Source organism: Mus caroli, unplaced genomic scaffold, assembly GCF_978045245.1.
Source record: "Mus caroli unplaced genomic scaffold, Mus_caroli_1 scaffold_4, whole genome shotgun sequence".
NCBI lineage: Eukaryota > Metazoa > Chordata > Mammalia > Rodentia > Muridae > Mus > Mus caroli.
In genome coordinates, this window is record NW_028227259.1 from 127,973,652 (window position 1) to 127,998,541 (window position 24,890).

General features: G+C 43.6%; 1 protein-coding gene across 1 annotated transcript in view; it reads left to right on the plus strand.

The window, feature by feature from the left end:
• The window catches only part of Kntc1 (kinetochore associated 1), a 72,993-nt gene that overhangs the window by 18,510 nt on the left and 29,593 nt on the right, over nt 1–24,890 (plus strand). Inside the window, exons 17-40 of the mRNA XM_021163556.2 lie at nt 1,178–1,303; nt 1,418–1,507; nt 2,169–2,222; nt 3,083–3,144; nt 4,697–4,808; nt 6,461–6,604; nt 7,166–7,222; nt 7,309–7,410; nt 9,132–9,248; nt 9,346–9,489; nt 10,746–10,844; nt 12,088–12,191; nt 12,284–12,383; nt 12,799–12,933; nt 14,084–14,203; nt 15,373–15,445; nt 16,581–16,648; nt 17,198–17,478; nt 18,058–18,230; nt 18,675–18,772; nt 20,050–20,188; nt 21,132–21,188; nt 21,938–22,101; nt 22,556–22,660. Coding sequence (XP_021019215.1) covers nt 1,178–1,303; nt 1,418–1,507; nt 2,169–2,222; nt 3,083–3,144; nt 4,697–4,808; nt 6,461–6,604; nt 7,166–7,222; nt 7,309–7,410; nt 9,132–9,248; nt 9,346–9,489; nt 10,746–10,844; nt 12,088–12,191; nt 12,284–12,383; nt 12,799–12,933; nt 14,084–14,203; nt 15,373–15,445; nt 16,581–16,648; nt 17,198–17,478; nt 18,058–18,230; nt 18,675–18,772; nt 20,050–20,188; nt 21,132–21,188; nt 21,938–22,101; nt 22,556–22,660 — 2,724 coding nt within the window. The remainder of the gene's footprint in view (nt 1–1,177; nt 1,304–1,417; nt 1,508–2,168; nt 2,223–3,082; nt 3,145–4,696; nt 4,809–6,460; nt 6,605–7,165; nt 7,223–7,308; nt 7,411–9,131; nt 9,249–9,345; nt 9,490–10,745; nt 10,845–12,087; nt 12,192–12,283; nt 12,384–12,798; nt 12,934–14,083; nt 14,204–15,372; nt 15,446–16,580; nt 16,649–17,197; nt 17,479–18,057; nt 18,231–18,674; nt 18,773–20,049; nt 20,189–21,131; nt 21,189–21,937; nt 22,102–22,555; nt 22,661–24,890) is intronic.

The window sequence follows — 24,890 nt, forward strand, 5'->3', positions numbered from 1 at the left end:
GAAGATGCAGAAGGGTGACATGTGGGCACCAAGTGATCTAGTGTGCAGCAGGGACGTGGCTCCCATATTCTTACTTGAATTAATTAGAGGAAGAGCTCTAGGGGCTGGAGAGATGGCTCAGCAGTTTAGAGAACTTGTTCTTGCACAGGGCTGGGGTTCAAATCCTAACACCCACATGGTGGCTAACAATCACATGTAACTCCAACTCTGGGGAATGTGAGTAGGCCCAGTTTGGCGGGGGAGGGAGCTGGGATGCAAGTCTTTAATGTCAGCTCTGGGAGAGTCATAGTCAAGCAAGTCTTGGTGAGTTTCTTAGTCCAGCCTGGTCTATATAGTGAGACAGAGAGAGATCACTGAAGAGAGACCACCTCAAAACAAAAATAGTGATGCTAATATAGCTATCTTGTAGCAATCTGCAATGCACACATACATCGTGTGGCTTAGTAGATCTCTCAGTCTCCTTCGTCCTGTGCTTGCCTGAGTCTCCTCCCATTGATACACACCCTGCTTTGCTCCTTCCAACCCCTCCACTCTAAGCAGCATCTCTGCGCTGCTTCTGTGAGTTCTGTGCATCTGTGAGATCATGCTTTTCCTTCTGGGTCTGCCTTGTGTCCCTCAGCATGACATCCTACAGGTTGGCTGACGTCAGTGACACAGTGGCTTCTTTTCTAAGGCTCTAGTCTTCAGTGTGTATAGGCCGGATTTTACTGACTTGCTTATCCATCAGTGGGAAGCTACTTAGATTAGATTCATCACTTAGCTTAAATCAAGTTCTTTGACCAATTCCTGACATGGTTATTAAGGATTCAATAAAAATGGTTTTCATAATTCCTAATAATCTGGCTTTACTGTCTAGATGGGTTATCCCTTTTCCCTTCCTTCCTTTTTTTTCTTTGCCAAGGTCTTACTATCTAGCCTAGGACTGGCCTGGAGTTCCCTCTATTGACCAGTCTGGTAACGAATTTACAGAGATCTCCTGCCTCTGCCTCCTAAGTACTGAAACTAAAGGCCTGGCCCTCTGTGATCAGTGAGAGCTGCCTTGTTTGAGCCTCATTCCTGAGTACAGGGAAGAAACTCCTTCCCTCAGTCCTCTGGTTTCCCTAGCTTGCAGAAACAATGTCATGCAAAGACACTGCGTATCCTTCACAGCACCCACTGTGGCATGCTTGTGTTACAGCTTGTTTATAAGGTCAAATCAAATGATATGTTGGAGAAGCTGGCTTTGATTTCCTCGGACAAGAGTGAACAGTCCAAATGGCAGCAACTTGTAGATGAAGCTAAAGAAAACCTATGCAAAATCCAGGTGTGTCTTCCCAGTTGTCACCTGGGATTTTCAGGGGATGTGCTATCCAATATTATTATTGGATCCAACAATCCAATATTGTTAACTTGTCTTTGTCTGGTGTATTTCAAACAGGATGATGACTTCGTGGTGAATTTCTGCCTCAAGGCCCAATGGGTAACCTATGAAACCACGCAGGAAATGCTCAGTTATGCCAAAACCAGGGTAAGTTATTTTTCTTTAGGAAAAATTTGCTTTAGTCACTCATGATGATTCTGCCAGCTAAAATGTATTTTCTTATTTTTTTGTTGTGTTTCTTCTTTAAAGGATCTTGGTTTTTTTTTTTTTTTTTTTTTTTTTAAAGATTTATTTTATTTATATGCGTACCCTGTAGCTGTCCTCAGATACACCAGAAGTGGGCATCAGATCCCATTACAGATGGTTGTGAGCCACCATGTGGCTGCTGGGAATTGAACTCAGGACCTCTGGAAGAGCAGCCAGTGGCTCTTAACTGCTGAGTCATCTCTCCAGCCCTGTTTTGTTTTGTTTTGTTTTGTTTTGTTTTGTTTTTACTCAGGAAGAGCAATAATGATCTTAACTACTCAACTCCCCCCCAAATTTTTTTATTGTTTACTAGCATTGCATGTAACAACTTGCTTTTATATTGGGCTTAAATACAACTTCCTTTCAAAGAGAAACGTTTTCTGCCAGATCAGAGTCCAGCTCTTTGTGAAGAGTCTGACAGGAGGTGTCTCCTTGTGATCATTTTCCTTCTGTCCTTTGCGGCTATACACGGTGTATTTTGACTCTGTCAGTTCCCAGCATGTCCCTGCCCTAAAGTGTCCTTTTTTTTTTTTTTTGTCTCTCGCCATCCATGCATGCTTAGCTCATGAAGAAAGAAGACAGAACTCTACCTGCCTCTTCTGATGCCTTCATGGAGGTACTGACGTTGCATCCGTAGCTAAGGGAACTTGAAGGTTTTCTTTTCAAGGCAGATTGACATTAAGTGACTGCGTACTATCTCAGCTTCCTTCTCACCAACACGGGATTCCAAGTGCTGTTGTTCCTGTGGTTGTTTTGGAGTTAAAGCATCCAATCCCTTCAAAACTTTTGTCTAGTACCTGGTAGCTGGCAAACACTCAATAAATGGTCGCCAGTGATGAATACAGGCATGCTTACAAGAATGTGTGCATTTAAGTTCCCAAAATAGGGCAGGCAAGGTGGCTCAGTGGAGCAAAGGGTTTGTGCCAAGCTTGAAGACCCAAGGTCAGACCTTGAGATCCTCATGCTAGGGCAGAACCAGCCAACTCTTGCAGATGGTCCTGTGTTCTTTGTGTTTGTGGTGGTACACACAGCCGCCTCCCCTCTACAAAATCCAGCTAAGTTTTGCTCTAAATGTAAATGATTAGGTGAGAAAACCCACATCTCATATGCATTTGCCTATGGCTAGAAGTGTTTTCACTATTTCGTGTGGGATGTGTTAAATAACGAACTTGTATTGATGGGAATTAAGCCAAAATATGAGTTAAAATGAGAATGTATTTTAGTATCATCACTCTGTGTGTGTGTGTGTGTGTGTGTGTGTGTGTGTGTGTGTGTGTGTGTGTGTTTGCATGGATGCAAATGCCATGGTGTGCATGTGGAGGTCAGGACAATGTTTTGGAATCAGTTCTTTCTTACATTTAAATGTGTTCCAGGATTGAACACCAGGTTTGAATGACATGTGCTTTTACCCTGTGAGCTTCCAGCCCACATCCAGTATTACAATTATTAAAAATATCCAATTATTTTTTTCTGTAGGTGCTAAAAGCTCATGCAAAGTTAACTACATTTTATGGAGCTTTTGGACCAGAAAAATTCAGGTGTGTGCATTCTATTTTGAATTTTTAGGTTATGAACTAAATATAATTTTTGGATATCGTGAGAAGATAGTAGTCCTTTGAGTGAATTAGCATGCCAGGAAAGGCGGAGGGAGCCTGTGCGTTCGAATGATAGGAAGTACTATCTTTCCAGCAAGAATTGGCTCAAGAACCTTGTCATTTCTTATTTTGCTCATGGTCATTGCCTGTGTTTTCTAACTTCCTATTCCTGTTAAACATGTCTTATATTTGTAAGTAAATAGTAAGTAAGAATTATATTATGACATAATTGTTATGTGTTTATAAGTGAGTCTGCCTATTTGGATTCAGTATCTGGGAGCACTGTTGCTGAGGTGAATATATGTGTCTATCTGTATATTTGTTCTGGTAGATGGCTTAGAGAATGTCTGTTTCCCGTTCATTCACTTAGTCAAAAAAGGCTTGTGTTTTGCTAATCTAGTTTGTAAGAGTGTTACAAAAATAAAACTGCTTTGCTTTGGTGTGGATCTTAATTTTTATCTAAGTTTTTAAATTTTGTTTTGTTTTGTTTTAATTTTTTGTGTATGAGTACACTGTAGCTGTTCTCAGACATACCTGAAGAGGTCATTGGATCCCTTTATGGATGGTTGTGAGCCACCATGTGGTTGCTGGGAATTGAACTCAGGACCTCTAGGAGAACAGCCAGTGCTCTTAACTCTGAGCCATCATCCCTCCAGCCCCTCGTTTTTTCTTTTTCTTTTCTTTTTTTAAGACAGGGTTTCATATAGCCTAGGCTGGCATACAGCTTGCTCTGTAGCATGCATGTATTTCTGAGGGTGTCAGATCCCCCAGAGTTGGAGTCACTGACAGTTGTGAGCTGTTGTGTGGATGCTGGGAATTAGAGCCAGGTCTTTTGGAAGAACAAGCTGTACTCTTTACCACTGAGCCATCTCGCCAGGTTGCTCTTTACGCTGTGACTGTCTCATCTGCGTCCCTACACTTCTGTTACTCAACAGGGGTTCTCTAAGTTTCAGAAAGTCTCATAGTTACTTCACAGTGTGGAACTTTTAGATATGTTTTGTGTTTTTCTTTATCTTTAAAATAACCGTGGGGAGGTCGCTCTGCCTTAAAGAACACTTGTTCCCGTAGAGGACCAGCATTTCTTTCCCAGCGCCCATGCAGTGGCTTTTAATAATTCATTATTTCCGTTTGAGGAAACCATACTCCTTCCTCTGACCTGAGGGCACCCCACACGAGAGGGGTATGCATACGTCTATGCAGGCAGAACACTCATTCGCATGAGTTAAAATTAAAATTTAAAAAGGGGAAGTAGTTAGGTTCTACAAGATGCTCAAGGTGTTTGCCACCAAATGTGACCACCTGCTTTCAGCCCCTTAGACCCTCATGATGGGGAGAGAATCGGTGCCTCCAAGTGGTCCTCTGACCTCTACATGCATGCCGTAGCATACTTTCCCCCACTAAGTCCAGAAATGTTCAACGACGTGGCTTAGACGTATAATGATGCCTATTTAGAAGTACTCTTTATGCTCCTAACTCCTTTCCTCGGATTTCTCAGTGGTAGCTCTTGGATTGAGTTCCTGAATAACGAAGATGACCTCAGGGATGTTTTTTTGCAGCTAAGTGAAGGAAACTTCGCTTGTGCTCAGTATCTTTGGCTTAGACATCGGGTAAGATATTGTGAATTTTAATTTTTTTCTTCCTTCCTTTCTCTTTCTTTTATTCTTTTTTTTTTTTTTTTTTTTAAGATTTATTTATACAAATGCTGTGTCTTCATACACACCCAAATGGTAGAAGAGGGCATCAGATCTCAGTATAGATGGACTTGAGCCACCGTGTGGTTGCTGGGAATTGAACTCAGGACCTCTGGAAGACTGGCCAGTACTCACCACCACTGAGCCATGTCTGTAGCTCCCTGCATTTTACTTCTTGGTTGCTTTCTAACTTCTGAGATGGGTGGCTGAGTCTTGGAAACTAACAGGCTGTCAAGTGTGACTTGGTGGTAGTGTGTCTCCAGTGACAGGATGTGACCTGTCCCAGGGGAGATGGTCCTAGTTAATAGCAGGTCCAAGGAAGGCTGTGGCATGCTGGTCAGGCCTTATTAGTTCATTGTCTTTGTCTTTGTTTATTTTGAGACAGGGTTTCTCTGTGTATGTAGCCCTCGCTGTCCTGGAACTTACTCTGTGGTCCAGGCTGGCCTTGAACTCAGAGATCTGCTTGTCTCTGCCTCTCAAGTGCTGGGATTAAAAGTGTGCACCACCATGGTCCAGTAGGCATTATTTTTTATTTTTTATTTTTTTTTATTTTTTTGGCTTTTCGAGACAGGCTTTCTCTGTGTAGCCCTGGCTGTCCTGGAACTCACTCTGTAGACCAGGCTGGCCTCAAACTCAGAAATCTGCCTGCCTCTGCCTCCCGAGTGCTGGGATTAAAGGTGTGCGGCACCATGCCCGGCAGGCATCATTTTTATTAGGTGATTTACTAATGTCCTGCTTTGCTGATGTGGTGGAGAGGAAGTCCCTACTGTTTAGACTGTGGTGAAGGAACACCCATTAAAGGTATTTATCTGATTACTGTGTGCAGTGGCATATAACCTGTAGTCAGCCTCTCCGGAGGCTGAGGCAGGAGGATTGCTTAGTCTAGGAATTTCAGGCCAGACTGGGCAATGTAGACCATCTCATCCACAGATAGATAGACAGACAGACAGTTAATCCAAATCCCCTTCTGTTGCCTGATATTGATATACAACATTTAGGTTCAAAAAGCATTGTTATGGCACTAACAGATACATTTATTAGTATCTGTGCTATTATCTCTAGTTGCATTTTCCTTAGAATACAGTATTTTGTTTTCTGTGTGTGTTTGTTATTTACTACTCCAGTGAGTAGTAGAATGTCTACTACTAATGAGTTGTGACACCTCCCCCCAATTCTAATTATTTGCATAACATAAATTGCCTTTCTCATTCATTATTAAGTGACATTGCTGTGCATTGGTGGCGCACGCCTTTAATCCCAGCACTTGGGAGGCAGAGGCAGGTGGATCTCTATGAGTTCCAGATCAGCCAGGGCTTCACAGAGAAAGCTGTCTCAAAAACAAAACAAAACAAAAAAACCATCAATAACATATTCTTTTGAATTTTTTTCTTTGAGAAAACAATTTGCTTCAGTTAGCATGCAGAGTAATGGGTTCTGCCAAGGCACTTTTGTGACTCTCTGTCATTATACTTTGTTTTTTATTTACCCTCACTCACTGATCCCATAGGTCTCTGTGATTTGGGGGTTGTTTCATTTTGTCAGACAAGTCTTCTGATTCTGTCATTCAGGCTGACTTTGAAAGCAAGTTCGACGTGAAAATGCTGGAGAATTTGCTGAATTCAATATCTACACCATTCCCCTTGGAAAACCTTTGTTCCTGGTTTAAAAATGAAGTGATCCCTTTTGTGAGGAGGATTGTGCCTGAAGGACAAGTGAGTTGCCTCCTGTGTTTCCACTCTTACAAATTTAACTTCATGTAATGCTTCATACTAGGTTACTGGAGAAGCCCTGTAAAGAGATGATAGAGCTGGACGCAGTGGGAGACACTTCAGTCTCAGGGGTCAGAAGGATTTCTGGGAATTTGAGTCCAGTTTGAACTCCATAGCAGGTTACAGGCCAGCATGAGCTACAGAGTGTGTCCCTGCTTCAAAAGAAAAAACCAGCAAAGGGTGGTGTTAGAGTGTTACCATGCTTAAGGTCGTGGGTTCAGTGTCTAGCCATGTAACTGATCAATAACTCCTAAGAGAACATTACAGGGCTAGAGAGTTGGCTCAGTGGTTAAGAGTACATTCTACTCTTTCAAAAGACCTGGGTTCAGTTGCCAGCACCATTCAACCTACAGTTCCAGCCCCCAAGAGATCTGTGTGTGTGTGTGTGTGTGTGTGTGTCCCCGCTTCCCCACACATAGTTTTGGAAAAGTCTTAAAATTTGATTATGGGATTTTTTTTTTTGGTGTGTGAGAATTTTATCCTTAAATGGTTTTTCTGTTTCAGAACATTCTTGCAAAATGGCTGGAACAAGCATCAAGGAACCTAGAGTTAACTGATAAGGTGATGTTCCTCTAACAAAGGTGACAATGACATTTGCACCCCTACAGCCTCAGACTTGATTTTTAATGATTTTCATATTTTTAAAGGCAAACTGGCCAGAAAATGGACTTCAGCTGGCAGAGGTGTTCTTCACTGCAGAAAAAACAGACCGGTTTGGATTCGCATCTTCTTGGCACTGGATTTCCTTGGTATGATGTCGAGACGAATTTTATGATGAACTTGTAACCTCTGTTTCAGTCCACTGAAAGGGAAAGTCCTTTCTTCTTTTCAACTGTTGCAGTGTGGTCTCTACACTGAACTAGCCAAAATGAAAACCATAGACATTCTAAGTGTAGAATTGGGATTTTCAGCAAAAGTGGATATTCAGGGTCCTATGAGAAACAGTCTGCAGGAGTCGCAGCTGCTTCATTCACTTAAACCAGGAAGCCATGCTCTGTTAAAATGGTCATTCTGAAGAAGTGGCAGTGGGATGTGGGTAAGCCTTAGCAGTAGAGCATTTGTCTAGCATGTGAGGCTGTGTGTCATCCTAGCATCACAAAAGGAAAGAAACCCTGCTCCAGGGGATCGAGACCCAGTGCAGATCTGGAGGGGAGCTATATTTGCCTCATTGCTTCTACATTTCTCCCTCCCTCCCTCCCTCCCCCTCTCTCTCTCTCTCTTTCTCTCTTCCTCTCTTTCTTTCTTTCTTTCTTTCTTTCTTTCTTTCTTTCTTTCTTTCTCTCTTTCTCTCTTTCTCTCTTTCTCTCTTTCTCTCTTTCTCTTTCCTGTCCTGGATCTTGCTTTGTAGACCAGGCTAGCCTCGAACTCAAAGATCCGGCTGCATATGCCTTCTGAGCGCCTGGATTAAACATGTGCATTACTGCTGCCTGGCACATTTATCTTTCTTTTTTTTTTTTGGTATTTTGAGACAGGGTTTCTCTGTGTAGCTCTGGCTGTCCTGGCACTCACTTTGTAGACCAGGCTGGCCTCGAACTCAGAAATCCGCCTGCCTCTGCCTCCCGAGTGCTGGGATTAAAGGCGTGCGCCACCACGCCCGGCACATATATCTTTCTTAAAGTTAATTTCTCTCTCTTTTGAGTTTTCTCAAACAATCAAGCATGAATTACACTAGGAAAAGCGTGCAACTTTACAGTTTTAAAAATGATATTGGCAGTACCTGAGTTGAGTTTGTAAATTAATGTATGAGATGTAATGAAATCCATTGTGAAGTATTCAGTCTTTTAGTACCAGACAAGGTGATCTTTAAGAATGTGTATTATGGCTGGGCATGGTGGCGCACGCCTTTAATCCCAGCACTCGGGAGGCAGAGGCAGGCGGATTTCTGAGTTCGAGGCCAGCCTGGTCTACAAAGTGAGTGCCAGGACAGCCAGGGCTACACAGAGAAACCCTGTCTCAAAAAACAAACAAACAAACAAACAAACAAACAAAAGAATGTGTATTATGATGGCTAACATGTAGCATGATTGCCACGGTGCTTGCTGAGCTTGCGTGAAGCCCTGCGTGTGTCCCCGGTAACACATGAACTTGGTATGTTGGTGCATACTTGTACTCTGAGGGTGTGAATCGTAGAGGCAGAAGGATCATCCTTGGCTATGTATCCAGTTCATGTCTGTCCTGGGCTAGCTGAGATCCTGCCTCAAAAAAAAAATATTATACACACACACATATGCACACATATATATGCACACATACACACACACACACACACACACACACACGTGTGTGTGTGTGTGGGTCCTTCTGTTACCAGGTCTCAAATTTTTAGTAAATTTCAGGTTCTGGTTTCTTCTGTGAGTAAGCACTGGAGACCGTGGTCATAACTGATTTCTTTGAGATAAGTTTGACTGTGTTTCCCTATCACACACTTTTGTATCCTTTAACGACGTTAATAATGCTTTTGTTGTAAAAGGATTATCAAAACACAGAGGAAGTCTGCCAGTTACGGACCCTGGTGAGCAAGTTGCAGGAGCTAATCATTCTGCACAGGAAGTACAGCTGCAAGCTGGCCCTCGAGGACTTTGAGAAGGTACGAGTGCCGGCCCCTGAGCACTGTTTTGGGTTTTGGTATTCAGTGGTGGCAAACACCTGCATCACTTACCCCATCTCCCCTGCCCCTCATCTAGGAAAATGCCACCACTGTGGTGTTCCGCATGTTCGACAGGGTCTCGGCCCCAGAGCTGATCCCTTCCGTCTTAGAGAAGTTTGTGAGAGTTTACATTCGCGAACAGAATCTGCAGGAGGAGGAGCTACTGCTGCTCTATATAGAGGTAATGTTTCCTTTAACTTTTAAAGTGTTGACTTCCTACTGTGTGACTGACTGTGCGCACAGACACGGTACATGTGTGGAGGTCTAACACAAGTTGGGAGACTCAGGTCTCTCCTCCCACCACACGCGTCTGGGTCTCCAACTCAGGTCGTCAGGCATGGAGGCAAGCGCCTCTCCCTGCTGAGCCATCCCATCCATCCCTGCTTTAGTTTGTGAAGTCTGAGCAGTGCATCTGCATGTTCAGTGCTCGACTCTGGAAGGAACGTAAGGCTTTTACCACTGGCACCTATGAAGCATTTTCAATTGATCAAGAACATAAGCTGACAGTTATTGTCCGAGGGCCTCCCGGCTACTAGATAGGCTCGCGGGGTTGGGGTGGGGTGGTTACTCAGGCCTGCAAGTTCAAAACCAACTAGGCAACACAATGAGATCCCATCTCACAAGATGAAGAGAAGTAGAAGGTGTTTTCCAAGGGCCTCCTGTGAGGTACTAGGAGGAGCTTAATACTTACTGGTTTTTGACAGAAGGTGATAAGGATCAGGCCTCAGGTCTCCAGAGTCTAAGCTACATCCCCAACCTGGCAGTTTTTATAAACAATACAATAGTGCTATAATCTCTCTTTTTTGGGGGGGTGGGAGGGGTGGGAGATTGGTTTGGCTTTGCTACTTACATGACCCTGGCTGTCCTGGAACTTCCTATGTAGACCAGACTGACCTCAAACTCACAGAGATCAGTCCACCTCCTAGTGCTGTGTTTAAAGGCATGTGCACTACAATTGATCCGATAATATCTGTAAACCCTTCAGAAATACTTCCTTTTTACATTTTCTATGCCATATGAAAACATAGGCTAAATTTTTGGCTGCGTGCGTGTGTGTGTGTGTGTGTGTGTGTGTTATACATTAGCTGTATGTGAGTTTGAACAAGCACGTCCCACAATAGCAGCCATGTAGAGGCTGGAGAACACCTTTCATGGGGTCAGCTCTTTCCTTCCACTGGAAAGAGCTGGGCTGGGATCAAACTCAGGTCAGCAGGTGACTTTACCTGCTCAATACCTTGCTGGCCCATTTGCCAGCAAGAGTTTCTAAATTTGTTTGTTTGTTTTTTAAGATGAGGTTCCTCTGTGTAGCCATCCTGGCTGTCTTGAACTCACTGTGTAGACCAGGCTGGCATCTACCTCCCGAGCACTGGCATTAAAGGTGTATGCCACCTCGCCTAGGCTGTGAGCATTTCTAATATGCATGGTTCTCTTCCTTAGGACTTACTGAAGAGGTGTAGCTCAAAGTCAATGACTCTCTTCGACACAGCGTGGGAAGCAAAGGCCATGGCCGTGATAAGATGCTTGTCTGACACAGATGTAAGCAAACCCCAGCTGCTGGCGTTTTCTGTTTTGGGTAGGGAGTTCCCTTTTGAACGTTGGCTTTTGAAGTGATTTTCTGGCCATAAAAATGATATATATTGGTTAGGGAAATTTTTCATAGAATGTAAAAAATATAAAAAGGAGATAAAAACATGCATAATTCTATTTCCTTTGATAATGGAAAATAAGATTTGAAAGTGTTCTTGTTTCCATTGCCAAAAGAGTTGCCGTGGACAATGGGATGCCTCTCTCTCTGTTCAGGATCCTTACTTAAAATTGAACCTTGTATCGTAAGGCATTTACGTTGAGCTTTAGTGTGGTTCCCACTTTCTCATGGGCTCACAGTCCAAGCATCTAAGAGCCTTTAGTCATCTAGGAAGCCTTGCCTTAGAAAAACCATTAAGTATAGGTAAATAGCTAAATATTTAAAATATAAGGGCAGCACTGGTTGTCTCAATGGGTTAAAGAGAGGAGGTGAAGTTAGGAGGGGCCATGTTAGTCTGGAGGCGTTGGAGGAGGTATTGGGGTACACATGATCAAAAAACATTATATATGCATATGAAATTCTCAAAAAGTAAATTGAAAGATTATCTTCAAACCACAAAAGATTATCTTTACACCGTGGAAACTGCTGTTTAGTGTGAAAAGAGCTGAGCATGGAGGGAAACTCCTCAGCTGCTGCCCGACAGTATCCTAGGGATTTAATAGCGGAATCACTCGGCTTCTGTTTGTTGTGTTTTACTAGAAATAGGGTAGGTATCACATATCCCAGGCTAGCCCAAATTCACTCAGCAGGAGATGGTGCTCTTGAACTTTTTTTAGGTTTATTTTATGCTTTGTGTATTAATGTTTTACTTGCATGTGTGTATGTGTACTTTGTGTATGCCTGGTGTCCCTCAGAGTCAGTGTCCCAGCTCCTGGAACTGGAATTATGGTGGGGCTCCACCTGGTTTGGGTTCTGGGAATTGAACTCCAGACCTCTGCAGGAGCAGCAAGTGCTCTTAACTGCTGAGCCATCTCTCTAGGCTGACCTTGAACTTGTGCTCGAGCTACAGGCATGTCCCACGGCAGCTGGCTTGAAATGGCTCTTTATGTTGACCGTAGGAGGAAGTGCAGGCTTCTGCAGGCAGATGAAACAAACGCTCTCAGCCACCCTGTCCTTGCTGTGTGCAGTGCTGCTCCCTTCCGTGAGAGGGCACAGCTGAGTGCTGGGCACTGTTCCTCTGTGGTCTCTTTGTAGCTCATCTTTGATGCTGTGCTGAAGATAATGTACAAGGCGGTGGTTCCCTGGAGTGCAGCCGTGGAGCAGCTGGTGAAACAGCACCTGGAAATGGACCACCCCAAGTAAGTGCGCAGACTGATGCTGCAGTTGACCGCCAGTTGTGTTTTCCATTGCGTGTCTCATAGTCTTGCTAATATCAGCACGTTTTGTTTAGAGTCAAGTTATTGCAGGAAAGCTACAAACTGATGGAGATGAAGAAACTTTTGCGAGGGTATGGGATAAGAGAGGTGAATCTCCTGAACAAGGAAATAATGGTAAGTGCTGGTTGGATTGGGTCCTCTTTCTTGTATTTTTACGGCAGCGTGGAAAACTGATGGAAGATTTTCATATTTAGAAAGTTATCAGAGCTAGACTTACTATGTGGGAGAGTCACACGTGTGCTGTGGGAAGCAGATGGAGGGGGGGAAACACAGGAGTCAGTTCTCACTTTCTGCCATGCAGACTTTATGGCACAAATTCACGGCCTCTAACTTGGCTCAAAGCACCTTTATCCATTGGCCGCATAAGCCATGTTTTAATCTTAGGTCCAGTGTAGGTTTTTGTTGTTGTTGTTTTTTGTTTTTGTTTTTGCTGCATTTTAAGACTATTTAAGGCATTTTGCCTTTATAAGCAAATGATTTTGGGGCTCTGTGAGTCTTCTTGTTAAGATATACGCATTATCTCTTCCAGAGAGTGATCCGATACATTCTAAAGCAAGACGTCCCGTCTTCTTTAGAAGACGCTCTGAAGGTGGCCCAGGGGTACAGGCTGTCTGATGACGAAATCTACAGTCTGAGAATCATCGATCTGATTGACAGGGAGCAGGTGTGGAACTTTAGGTTGTGTGGCGGGGGCTGCTCTGCTGACTCCATCTTCATGAAGCTAAACTGTCCCAGCTACTGTCAGCAAACAAAAATCGAGAAGCTCTATCAGCATGGAAGCGTTACAGTGACCATGCTATGTTGCTCTATCAGCATGGAAGCGTTACAGTGACCATGCTATGTTGCTCTATCAGCATGGAAGCGTTACAGTGACCACTCTATGTTGCTCTATCAGCATGGAAGTGTTACAGTAACTACTTCTTAAGTGCTTTTAAAAGGTGCCTTGTGATTGGCTAATGGTTAGTACAGCTCAACCCCGGGTTTATACATGGCGTGGGACTCTGAGATTCTAAAGTAAAGGATGTGGTTCTGCGGTTTTCTGCCTGATTTTCTTAGGTGTTACAAATTGAAACTAAGGCCTCATGCATGCTGATTATCCTTTTCAGCACTGAACTGTCTGTCACCTTTTTGTCACCTTAAATGTCTTCATTGCTTTATATTCAGCAGCCATGGGGTTGCTCAACTGCTAAGGCGATCATCATTGCCCTGCGCTGCTTGTAAGTTTAGTTTATGTACCACTGCCATTCAAAATAGGATTTCTAGATGTTTGGGTTTTTGAGTCGGGGTCTCATTCTATGGCCCAAACCATCTTGGAGCGCTGTGTAGCCCAGGCTGGCCTTTCAGTGCCCTGCCAAGTACTAAGATTGCTTGTGTGTGTTCCACCACTATGCCTAATCTTCCAGTTATCAGGTTTATAGTCATATTTCATTTATTTACGTATGTGGGCATTTTGTCTGTGTACACATCTGCACACAAGGAAGGGCTATCAGATCCCATGGAACTACAGCTATAGGAGGTTGTAAGCCACCATGTGGGTGCTGAGAAATGAACTCAGGTCCTCTGGGAGAATTCGCATCCAGTGCTCTTAACCACTCAGCTATCTTACTAGCCCACAGATTTTTAAAGATCAAGCTGTAGTCCCCCCCCTCCCCCATTCTGCTAATTGATCCATTCGTCCTCATACTAGACAGCATAGATCAGAGATTTTTGTTGTTTGTTTCCTTCTCGCTTTCAAGTAGAAAAGAAAGCTAATTTCAAACTATTCCTTGTAAGGACCAGCCACTTTCTTCCCTTCTTCCTAACCCTGTTCACAGGGGAGAGATTGCCTCCTGCTACTGAAGTCTCTGCCTGCCGCTGAAGCCGAGAAGACTGCAGAAAGGGTTAGCATCTGGGCTCGACTGGCACTGCAGGAGGAGCCTGACGGCTCTGAGGAGGTGAGGCAAAGGGTCAGGGTGGAGATACAGGGACCTTGCATTCCAGGCCAGCCTAGCTCCATAATTTCCTTGTTTCAGAGGAAATCATTGAAGCTTAAAGATGGCCTCAGTAGAGCCAGCTTATTCCTCTAGCAATAAGAAATCGTGTCACAGGGTGGGTGACACTCAACTTTAATGCCAGGCAGAGTAGCCAGCCTATGGGTCTGTATAATGAGTTCTAAAACCAGCCTGGTCAACATAGTAAGACCCTGTCTGTCTGTCTCTCTGACTCGGTCTCTGTCTCTGTCTCTCTCTCTCTCTCTCTCTTTCTGTCTTTCATATACATACACTAAAAAAGAGAAAACAAAAAAAAGAAACCTAATACCTAATTACCTAAAGAGTTGGAGTTTTAAGCCTTGAGAAGTGCTTCCCAGCTTTAAATGATCTATTTCATTCTCACGTAAAGTTGTGAAGTAGGCCCACTGTAGACTGACTGCAGAGCAGGAGATCTTCAGTGACATTTTGGTTTATTAGGAAGTAGCAGAGCCTCCTCTCAGACCCCTTGGGCGCTGCCACCGCTGCTGTGTGCGTGTTTTGCTGCTGACTGAACAGTGTCTCCCATGGTCTCTATGATGAATCACACTCCACCCCATGTCACGTCCTTTAATCAATGCTTCTCTTTTGTTTTTTCTTCTGTCTTTATTGCTAAAAGCATAATTACTTCACTTAGGTGATCTAAGCTATTGATGGGCCTTGTACTCTGCTCTTTTAAGCTTTTACCTGAGGAAGTTCCCAATTGTTTAGTGTGACCCCAAAGAAAAAGAAAGGTCTGTGGACTGTAGTATAGTTGAAAGGCTGTAGGTTAGCATCTCTTTCCGGTAGCCCTAAAGCTGGGGTTGGTGGGTTTCCATACTTAGCCTTGGTGATGCTCTTAGAGCCTTGCAGCTGCCGGACTGGAGCTACACATAACCCGCAGCCACTGGCTTTATTATTTTCCTGACTCCTTGGTTGGTTCATTGTGTGCTTCCTTTATCTTCTTTTACCTCGGTTTTCTGTTGGTACTGAGGCTGGAACTCATGACTGAGACATGCTAGGCAAATGTTCTGCCTCTTCCCCAGCCCGTGTATGTTTTTGTCTGTGTCGAGCTGAGGTGATCAGTTAAGAAGTAGATTTCACTTTGCATATTTTAGGACAAGGCCTGGAGAATATCTGTGGCGAAGACATCAGTGGATATTCTCAAGATCCTGTGTGATATTCGAAAAGGTAGTTTTCCTAGTTTCTGCTCCTCAACTTGGTTTTTGTCCCAAAATTCACAAAGGTTCCATGAGAAACATCTAATTTTCTTTTAATTAGTCATCTTAGACTAAAGCATGTGAAATTGAGTAATTTTCTGTTTACACGTTTCATTAAGCTGGTCATTGTTGGACTAGATACCTGATGTAGCTAGTTGTCGTCTATAATAAGGAGAAAAAAAAACCCACTTAAACTTGGACTTAAAAAAGTCGAAAAAGTATCTCACTTAGGAAGCGGGATTATAATTTGTTTCAGAAGGACCGCCATTCTTTTTATATTTTATTTTTTAGAATTGTGTGTCTGTGTGTCTGTTCTTTGGGTACTGCATGTGTCTGTCAGGCCAGGGAAGTTGAAGACCCTGGAGCTGGAGTTACAGGTGGCCTCGGCTTCCTGATGTGGGTGCTGGGAATTGAACTCTGATCCTCTGGAAGAGCAGGGCGTGCTCTTAGCTACGGATTCATCTTTCCAGCCGCCGCTCTTTTATTATAAGCCTTAAACTTCCCTTTTCTACCCCCAAGAAGGAGATTCTTTTGTCCCATTTGATCTTTCCTTGCACGTCAGTTATGCTATGTTAGGGGCAGTGAGACGGCTCATCAGGTACTTCCCAGGCGAGCCTATCAGCCTGAGTTCTATCCCTGAAACCTGTGTAGATGTGGCAGGAGAGAACTTCCCCCACAGCATGCGTACACATACAACACACACACACAACAAATAAAATTTCAAAACTCTTACAGCAGCAACTGAAACCCATCACAAAAGACGTATAAGCAAACCAAAGGTAATTGGGCAATCTCTAAGAATACTGAAGCCCTAGCCAAGGACACGGTGCCAGCATCTGCTCAGGGTCTGCTAGGGCCTTGTTGCATCATGATGTGACAGAGGACATCATGGGTTCAGAAGTACTAAGCTAGAGCCACCAAGCACTCTGGAAACAACCCATTGACCCTTGACTGGATTAACCTGCTCGGGATGAGTTTTCGGTCACCTTTCTATGTGATATTCAGGTCCTGCCTCCGGTTACTGTGATGACATTCTGGGGGGAATTCAAGTTAGACCATGTGGGAATCTTATGTATCTGCTGTAACTTTCTAAAATGTAATTCCAGACAATCTGCAGAAGAAGGATGAATCTGAAGAATTCCTGAAGCGATTTCAAATGGTTGCTAGTTTGCAGGTAAAGAGATTAAGCACCTGACCTTAATGCTTTCAGCCTTCAGGAATGGTGACACACTGGTTCTTTTTTCTCAACTACTTTATTGCGGTGTAATTCATGTATCACATACAGTATTGATAAATTTTGATATATAGTATTTCTAGTTTCTTAACATTATAGTAAAATACAAAATGATGCATTCTAGCCGGTTCTCTGCCTGCATTGCAGTGATATCAGTTACATTCACAATGCTATGTACCCATCTCCTCTGCTCTTTTCACACTCAGATCCGAAACTCTGTACTCACAAGGCAGCAGAACTCTCTCAGGGTTAAGCTTTCTTTTGCAAGGCTCCACCCAGCACAGAATTATCTGGCCCCAAATGTCAGGAGTGTTAAAATTAAGAAGACCTTCATAATGGTGCTTTCTTATTGACCTACCTTTTACTGTTAGTATTTTATAACATTTGAGCCATAGAAGTGTTAAACTCCTAGTTTACTAAGGAGTAGTTTCTGAAGCAGGGCTGAAATGGGACGCTGAGTAAACTTATGGCTGTCTTGCTTTGCTGCAGGAGAACTTTGAGGTCTTCCTTCCGTTTGAAGACTACAGCAATACCGCCTTGGTAGCTGGCCTTCGAGAACAGTATATTAAGGCACAGGAAGCTGCCCAGGCTGAGCACAAACACAGGGGACCCCCCGGGCCCACCCTGGCCAAGGGGACACACCTGAGCATCAAGTCAAAGCTGCACCGACAGGCACTGGCCCTGCAGGTGTCTGAACAGGAGCTGGAGGCAGAGCTGACCTTGAGAGCCTTAAAGGACGGGAAGGTGGTGGCCGCCCTGAGCAAATGCAGGTGACACCTGTATTTCCACCTCGTGTGACAGTGGCATTTGCTCTGTTCATTTCTTTGCCAATAAGCACAGGGCCAGGACAACTTGCGTTTTTTCACAATGCAAGTTTGAGAGCCCATTTTGTGGCCTCTGTCTAAAAATAGTGTCATGGAAGCAAAATAGACCCACTCAGTTGGTAACGTCACTATTGAATGTCAGCTCAGTTGGTGACGTCACTACTGAATGTCAGCTCCTGGACACCTTGACCCTTAAGGGTATACTTTAAAAATGGATTATATTGCCGGGCTTGGTGGCGCACGCCTTTAATCCCAGCACTCTGGAGGCAGAGGCAGGCGGATTTCTGAGTTCGAGGCCAGCCTGGTCTACAAAGTGAGTTCCAGGACAGCCCGGGCTACACAGAGAAACCCTGTCTCAAAAACCAAAAAAAAAAACAAAGGAAAAAAAAAAAGGGTTATATTTTGTTCCATGAAAATAATTTGAAGACTTTTCATGTGTTGCCATTAGTGGTTAGGTACAAACACAGGGACAAACACGTGTGCTTGTGGTACGATTCCTAACTCCCCCTCTTCTTTCCCACACAGAGATTTACTTAAGCATTACTGCAATGCCGACACTGGGAGATTACTGTTTGTGGTGTGTCAGAAGCTCTGTCAGATGTTGGCTGACGATGTTCCAATGGTGGCCCCAGGAGGACTCAGCCTTCCTTCTGAGATCCATGACCTCGCATGCCATGCTGTCACCATCTGCAGTCCAGGTGACAGGACAGATAAACTCTCATGTTCTCTGGTCCATTGTATCGCTGTGTTCCACCGCTATCTCTTGATAACTGCATTCCGGAAACCACACGAGAAACAGCTCTCCTTACGCTAGGCATTATATTCAACAACTGAGTGTGGTTGCCCCCTCAAATGCTTGCAGTTAGGTAGCTGAGAGCCAGGAGGATCATCGGCCCTGGGCTAGCCTAGACTACATAGCCAGACCTTGTCAGTCAGGAAGTCCATTAACACTGTCATTCCTTATATTGATGGCATTTGCTTCTGTGTGATCTTGGTGTCCCTGACATGTGATCATGTGATCCCACATGAATCTTTTTCAAGGCATGCTTAAGCACAGACAGGAACTGTGTTTACAATAGTCAAAGCTATGTGGTGAATCTGAGTGGTTGTTAAAGCAGTCTGACGACGCTTTCTACTTTCAGATTATTTGCTGGATGTTTTAGAACTAAGTAAATACACTTTAACTGCTGTGGAGCTTTGCAGACAATGCCAGATGGATGACTGTGGAATGCTGATGAAGGTAAGCCACCTCTGAGTTTTATTTCCATGAACAGGACAGCTGCTGGCCCAGTGTGTGGCCCTGCAGATTACTTGCACAGTTCATAGAAATGCGGAATTCATCACTTGCCTTTGTAGCCAGCATTTGCTACTTTGTGGGTAGCACTGCTTTTCCATTCTTTCAATCCTCTAGGAGAGAACAAAAGGATAGAGGAGAAAGGGGGTGATGTCATCATGAGACTACTTAACAAACCGAGAGACCAACAGCAAACAACAACCCAAGGCATCTCTCTGGGCCCTAGCAGTCATTCTACCCTCTGAAAGTTACCAGAAGTCCAAATGTTACACAGTTGAAGCAACTGTCTGCCGGTGTCAAAATCACACCCCTCCTAGAGCAGGAGGCAAATCATAGTCAGCTGCTGTCCATAGTCTGAATCAGCCTCAGCCCACACCGGGCTTAAAACTAACACTTAGTCTTATAATATTTCTGTAGTGTTTGGTTTTTTGGGTTTGTTTGTTTGTTTGTTTGAAGAAAACAAAATTCCAAAATTGTCACTACATAATTTTTCTTGCTCTCTGGAAAACTGTCCTCTAAAGAGCTGTGAAGCCAATTCTCTTTCCAGGCAAACTTGTTCATTTTGATTTGAACTGTTTTTGAAACATAGGGCCTTAACCAAGGCCTCTTTGGATGTTGAGCTTCTGTTAAGAGTTTAATCAAAGTAATATTTTATAAGTCACCATCCAGAACAGAATGTTAGAATACCGTTTTCCCTTAGTACGCACAGAATTGGTTCCAGGCTGCCTCTCCCCTCAGAGATACCAGGATCTCTGGGTGCTAAAATCCCTTTTGTATCCAAAACTGTAACATTTACACGTAACCCACACACATCTCTCACACTTCCAACAGCTCCAGCTTTTACTGAATAAGTTTGATCCAAAATTGGTCAGGTCTATAGCCATAGACTCTGCAGGTTCAGGGAACCAACCCATGATTCTAGAGTTGTATGTAAACATGGAGAGTGTTGGGCTCTTGTGCTGACTTCAGTGGTTTAGAGCATTTGACACTCTTCAGGCACTGAGCTATATGATGCAGCTGCAAGGGTCTGTACTCCTGCTCCAGGGCATCCAACACTTCTCTCTCCCATGTACATATACAGGCCTACGTATAATTAATTAATAAAAGCCTTTTTTGTTTTTTCAAGCTGTTGGGCTCTCAGCCTGACTCCTGATTCGGCTTGGGTAAGGTGGTATGTGCTACAGTGCACCTAACACTGTCTTTTCCATACGTTTGCTGTTTAGGCCGCTCTTGGAACTCACAAGGATCCCTATGAAGAGTGGTCCTTTAGTGACTTCTTCAGTGAAGATGGAATTGTTCTCGAGTCCCAGGTGGTGCTGCCTGTCATCTATGAATTGATCTCATCAGTGATGCCCCCTGCAGGTAGATCACGCTTGGTTCATTATTTTCTACATGTTTTTACTCTATGCACGCTGGAGCTCTAGAGGCTGAGAACCAGAACTGCATCCCATAAGGTCCGTTTATCCGCTTAAGGACCCAAGTGCGAAGGAATACCTGAGGCATATTATGTCATTTACACAAAGGAAAACCCAGCTCTCAGGGAAGTTATGGTATTTGATGTCAGGGCAGTGGATGCCCTTAGGGATGGTGGGTAAGACGCTCTTCTGTTGCTGTAGTAAGATAGCATGACAAAAAGCCGCTTATGGAAGAAAGGGGTTGCTTTGGCTTACAGTTCCAGAGGGTAAAGTAAGGAAGCCAAGAGCTCGTATGTTCCAGAGCAACAGTGAAGCACCGAGAACAAACTGGAAATGGTGCTTTCCCATCCAAAGCCTGCCTCCATAGCTAGCCCCCTCCAACAAGGCTACCTGCTGACACTCCCCAAACAGCACCATCACCTGAGGACCAAGCATTCACATATCCAAGCCTCTGGGGACATTCCTCATTCAAACCACCATCCCTGGAGCAAGACTGGAGAAGGGTGTGCGGGCCTGTGGGTCCTGTAAAGTTCTGGTTCTTGGGCTTGCTGCTGCCATACCCAATTTGGCTGCTTATAGATTGTACGCGTATCTGGGCATTTGGATGTGTAGGTGAAGGGTTTTTGTTAGTTTGGTGGGCTGGCTTTATCTGAGGGGTTTGTTTTGAGATAGGACTTGCTGTGAACTTGCAATCTGCCACCAAAGTGCTGGGATGTCAGGCATGAGTCACCATGCTTGGCTCTGAGGTTTGTCGCTCATTTTGCTTCTTACAGCCAGTGTTTGCTTTAGATCATTATTTGACAATAGAGCAGTTTCCATGACATCTGAGTTTGGCGCTTTCTATGACTTACGTTGTTTAGTCTTAGTTAATTTGGTTTTCTCTTTTGTAGAAAGCAAAAGACATCCTTTGGATTCTATAAGTTTGCCATACTGCTCCACTAGTGAAGGTATTTACGATTAGAAATGTGTATTATATTATAATTTTACAAATGCACAAATGCCAGGATAACTTAAAGCATGAATTCTTACATATTGAAATTTTGAATGTGAGTTTGTCATAAAATCCTTGATGTAACTGTTTCACGATTTGTTATATTTTCAGAAGCCAATTATTTGATATGTCTAATTGTATTATCGTTAATGACTTCATATATTTTAGGTTTATGTATAGAGAAAATATCTTCAACTGCCAGTAACTTAAGCATCTAAATTTTACACACACACACACACACACACACACACACACACACACACACGGCTAAGCTATCTCATTATCTTGTGGTCTAAATCCAGCCTCATGCTAACCCTTCATTTACTGACTTTGGGAATGAATTTCATAACTGTTACCTTTTTTGAGGAATTAGGCCATTCCTGAAAGCAATTTTCTAAAACAATGATCACATTTAAAAACAACAACCAAAAAAGAGGGGGTGGGTGGGTGGGGGAGTTGATGGCTTAGTGGTTAACAGCATGGCTGCTCTTGCAGGGGGCCTAGGTTCAGTTCCCAGCACCCACACCAACACTTACAGCTCCCTGTAACTTCAGTTCCCTCTGACCCGCAAAGGTCTCTGCACACCCGTAGTCTACACACACTCAGGCATGCATACATGCACACTTAGTAAATAAATAAATAAATGTAGAAATAAAGAAATTATTATTGGTGAAGATAATTATTGCAAATCATCTCACATTTCAGGAGAAAACCGTATTCTCCCTCTTGTAAGCTCCATCTCTGCTCTGCTCCGGAGCCTCCAGGAATCTAGTCAGTGGGAGCTAGCCCTGAGGTTCGTGGTGGGCTCCTTTGGTACCTGCCTGCAGCACTCTATGTCAAACGTCATGAGTATCAGCTTGAGTAAAAAGGTATGACTTTTATAATCAATTATATGACTTTTGGGTAATTGCCAAATGCTCTGCCAAACAGATCTCTTTCCTGTTGGCAAAGGCACCAATGAGTGCTTGTTAAATGCAAGATACACTTGTTGAGCATCTATTAAGATCCCAGGGCACCTGCACACATTTTTATCAACAGCTCTGAGAATATCTGCTTTGGAAATATAGACATTCAGAATGGGGCGTGTAAGAATTAGTTTTGAGTTAGGTTGGTAATTCTTTAATCACAACACAGTATTTTTGGTTTTGTTTTGTTTTGTTGTGGTTGTTGTTGTAGGAGTTTTATTGTGTTATTGTTTGGGGATATTCTTGACAGAGAATCTTGCAGCCCAGGCTTGCCTTGAACTTACAGAGATCCACCTGCCTCTGTCTCCCGAGATGACACATCAAAGGGACCTAAAGACTCTTTGTTCTTTTCTGAAAGTTACTTGGCAAGAACACATTGGCGAACTCCAGGCATATCATTATGGAATTGAAAGAGAAGTCCATCACATTTATCAGAGAAAATGCTACGACACTTCTGCATAAAGTGAGTCCCTCTGCTTGGCTTGTTCTTTCCAGCCAGTCAGGCAATGCTGGCTAGTGTCCTACCTGCCATTCAGAAGCATCAGGAACCAGCGTGACCACCAAACACTGCTGCTCGTGTACTGGGTTTTAGTGCATGTCAGTGTTATTCTATTGGACATGGATGCAACTGTAATGAATCTCCGTCACGTTTAATGGACTAAAGCAAACCAATGACCCTTGCCTGCAGTTTACGTTTCTATTCCAGGATTCCTTTACAGGAGTGCTCATTTATTAGTTGTTTTATTATTATTATTATTATTATTATTACTATTATTATTAATTCCCCTTTGAATCAGGGTCTGTGTAGCACAAGCTAGTCTCAAATTTGAATTTAGTGTGTAGACAAAGATGACCTTAAAACTCCTGATTCTTCTGCCTCTAAGAGCTGGCCTCAGAGGCGTAGCCAAGCCTTTAGTAGCGTCTAAGAGACCTTTAAAGGGGAACAATTATTATTCTTGTGTTAGACACAAGGTTTCTCTTTGTTGGTCAGATTAATTAGTAAAATCCCCCAGACAGGACTGAAACTCAGTATAGCTCAAGCTGGACACAAACTGCCAAAAATCTTCCTCCTTGCTTTCCAGATGATGAACTCATCAGTGTCCCTTCCGTACCCCGTCCCCACACTGGCAGTTTGCTCTATAGCGGTTCTCAACCTGTGGGTCATGACCCCCTTGGGGTGGGGGTGGGGGAGATTGTGTATCAGATAGTTATGAAGTAGCAACAAAATAATGTTATGGTTGGGGAACCACATCCCAAGAAACTGTATTAAAGGGTTGCAGCATCAGGAACTTTAGAGGGAGCTTGGGAATGGCAGTGCCATAGTGGGTAATGGTAATTTCACACATATATGTACATGAGTACGCACTTCCAAAGTTGGTGATACTTTCAAAGTTTTAGAAAAAAATTAATTACAATACAAAGAAGCCTTCATTGATATATTACTTAATATCAAGCCCTCTTCTTTTCTTCTATTTTTCTATAATAGAATTTTTTCCCCTTGATTTGGAAACAGAATTTCTCTCCATAGCCTTGGCTGTCCTGGAACTTCACTAGGTAGACCAGGTTGGTCTTGAACTCACAGAGACCCACCTGCTTCTGCCTCCCAGGTACTGGGATTAAAGGAGTGTGTCACCATTGATTGCATAGCGTATAAGGCTTTTTATCCTTAAACACCCAGTGTCTGTTTCCTTAGTGTGAAGATCTCTGGTTCAGTGGCCATGCAGATTTCCCCATTGCTGAATCTAACAGTGGTTAAACACTTGTGTTATTGCCCACATTCTAATTTAATTTTGTCTCCTTTATCAATCCTGTGCTTTTTGTACAAGCTCTAGACTAACTTTTGTACTTAATGAGCCAGCAAACTACAGCCTGCAAGACCAGCTTTTAGCTTTTATAAGTAAAATTCCTCTAACACAGGGCTGTGCCCCTTGTGTGCTGTCCATGGCTGCTGAGGTGCTTTCCTGCCTCTTGAGAAACAATGAGTTGTTGCTACAGAGGTGTGCCTATGAGGATGAAATATTGACTCTGAGGACATCGTTTAAAAGTCTTGGAGCTGGAGCGATAGCTCAGTGGTTAAGAGCACTGGCTGCTCTTCTAGAGGACCTGGGTTTGATTCCCAGTACCTACATGGTAGCTCGCAGTAGCCTGTAACTTCAATTCTAGGGGATTCCGCTCCCTCTTCAGGCCATTGCAAGTGTTGCACACATACAGTACACAAACACTCATGTAGGCAAAAAACCCAATACTTAAAATGATAATATAATTCTTTAAGGGTCACATCCTGGTGTTGCTTTAATAATTACCTTTTGTCCTGCTTAAATCTGTGAGTCTCTACTTTAAGGTACACAATGGTCTTGCCACCATAGCACCGCATCTCTCTCCCTAGAGCTCTCCAGAGCCTGCCATTTTGTTTTGATTTTAGATAGAAGAGATACTGTTGAGTCACCAGAAGAAAGAGCAAGGTCTTAGCTAGACAAGGAAGTTGGGGGTGGGATCCAATGCCATGTAAAAGGGAGGGACAGCCAATTAGGTATAGATGACTGGTGAGTGGAACCAAAGCCACACAGACCTCCCAGAGCATACCTACATGAACAAAGATGGTCGCAAGCACAGCAAGGCTCTATGGGACCACTGTTACATGTGCAGTCTGTTGGGACTACAGCTTCATTGCAAAGCTCACAGCTGTATTTGGG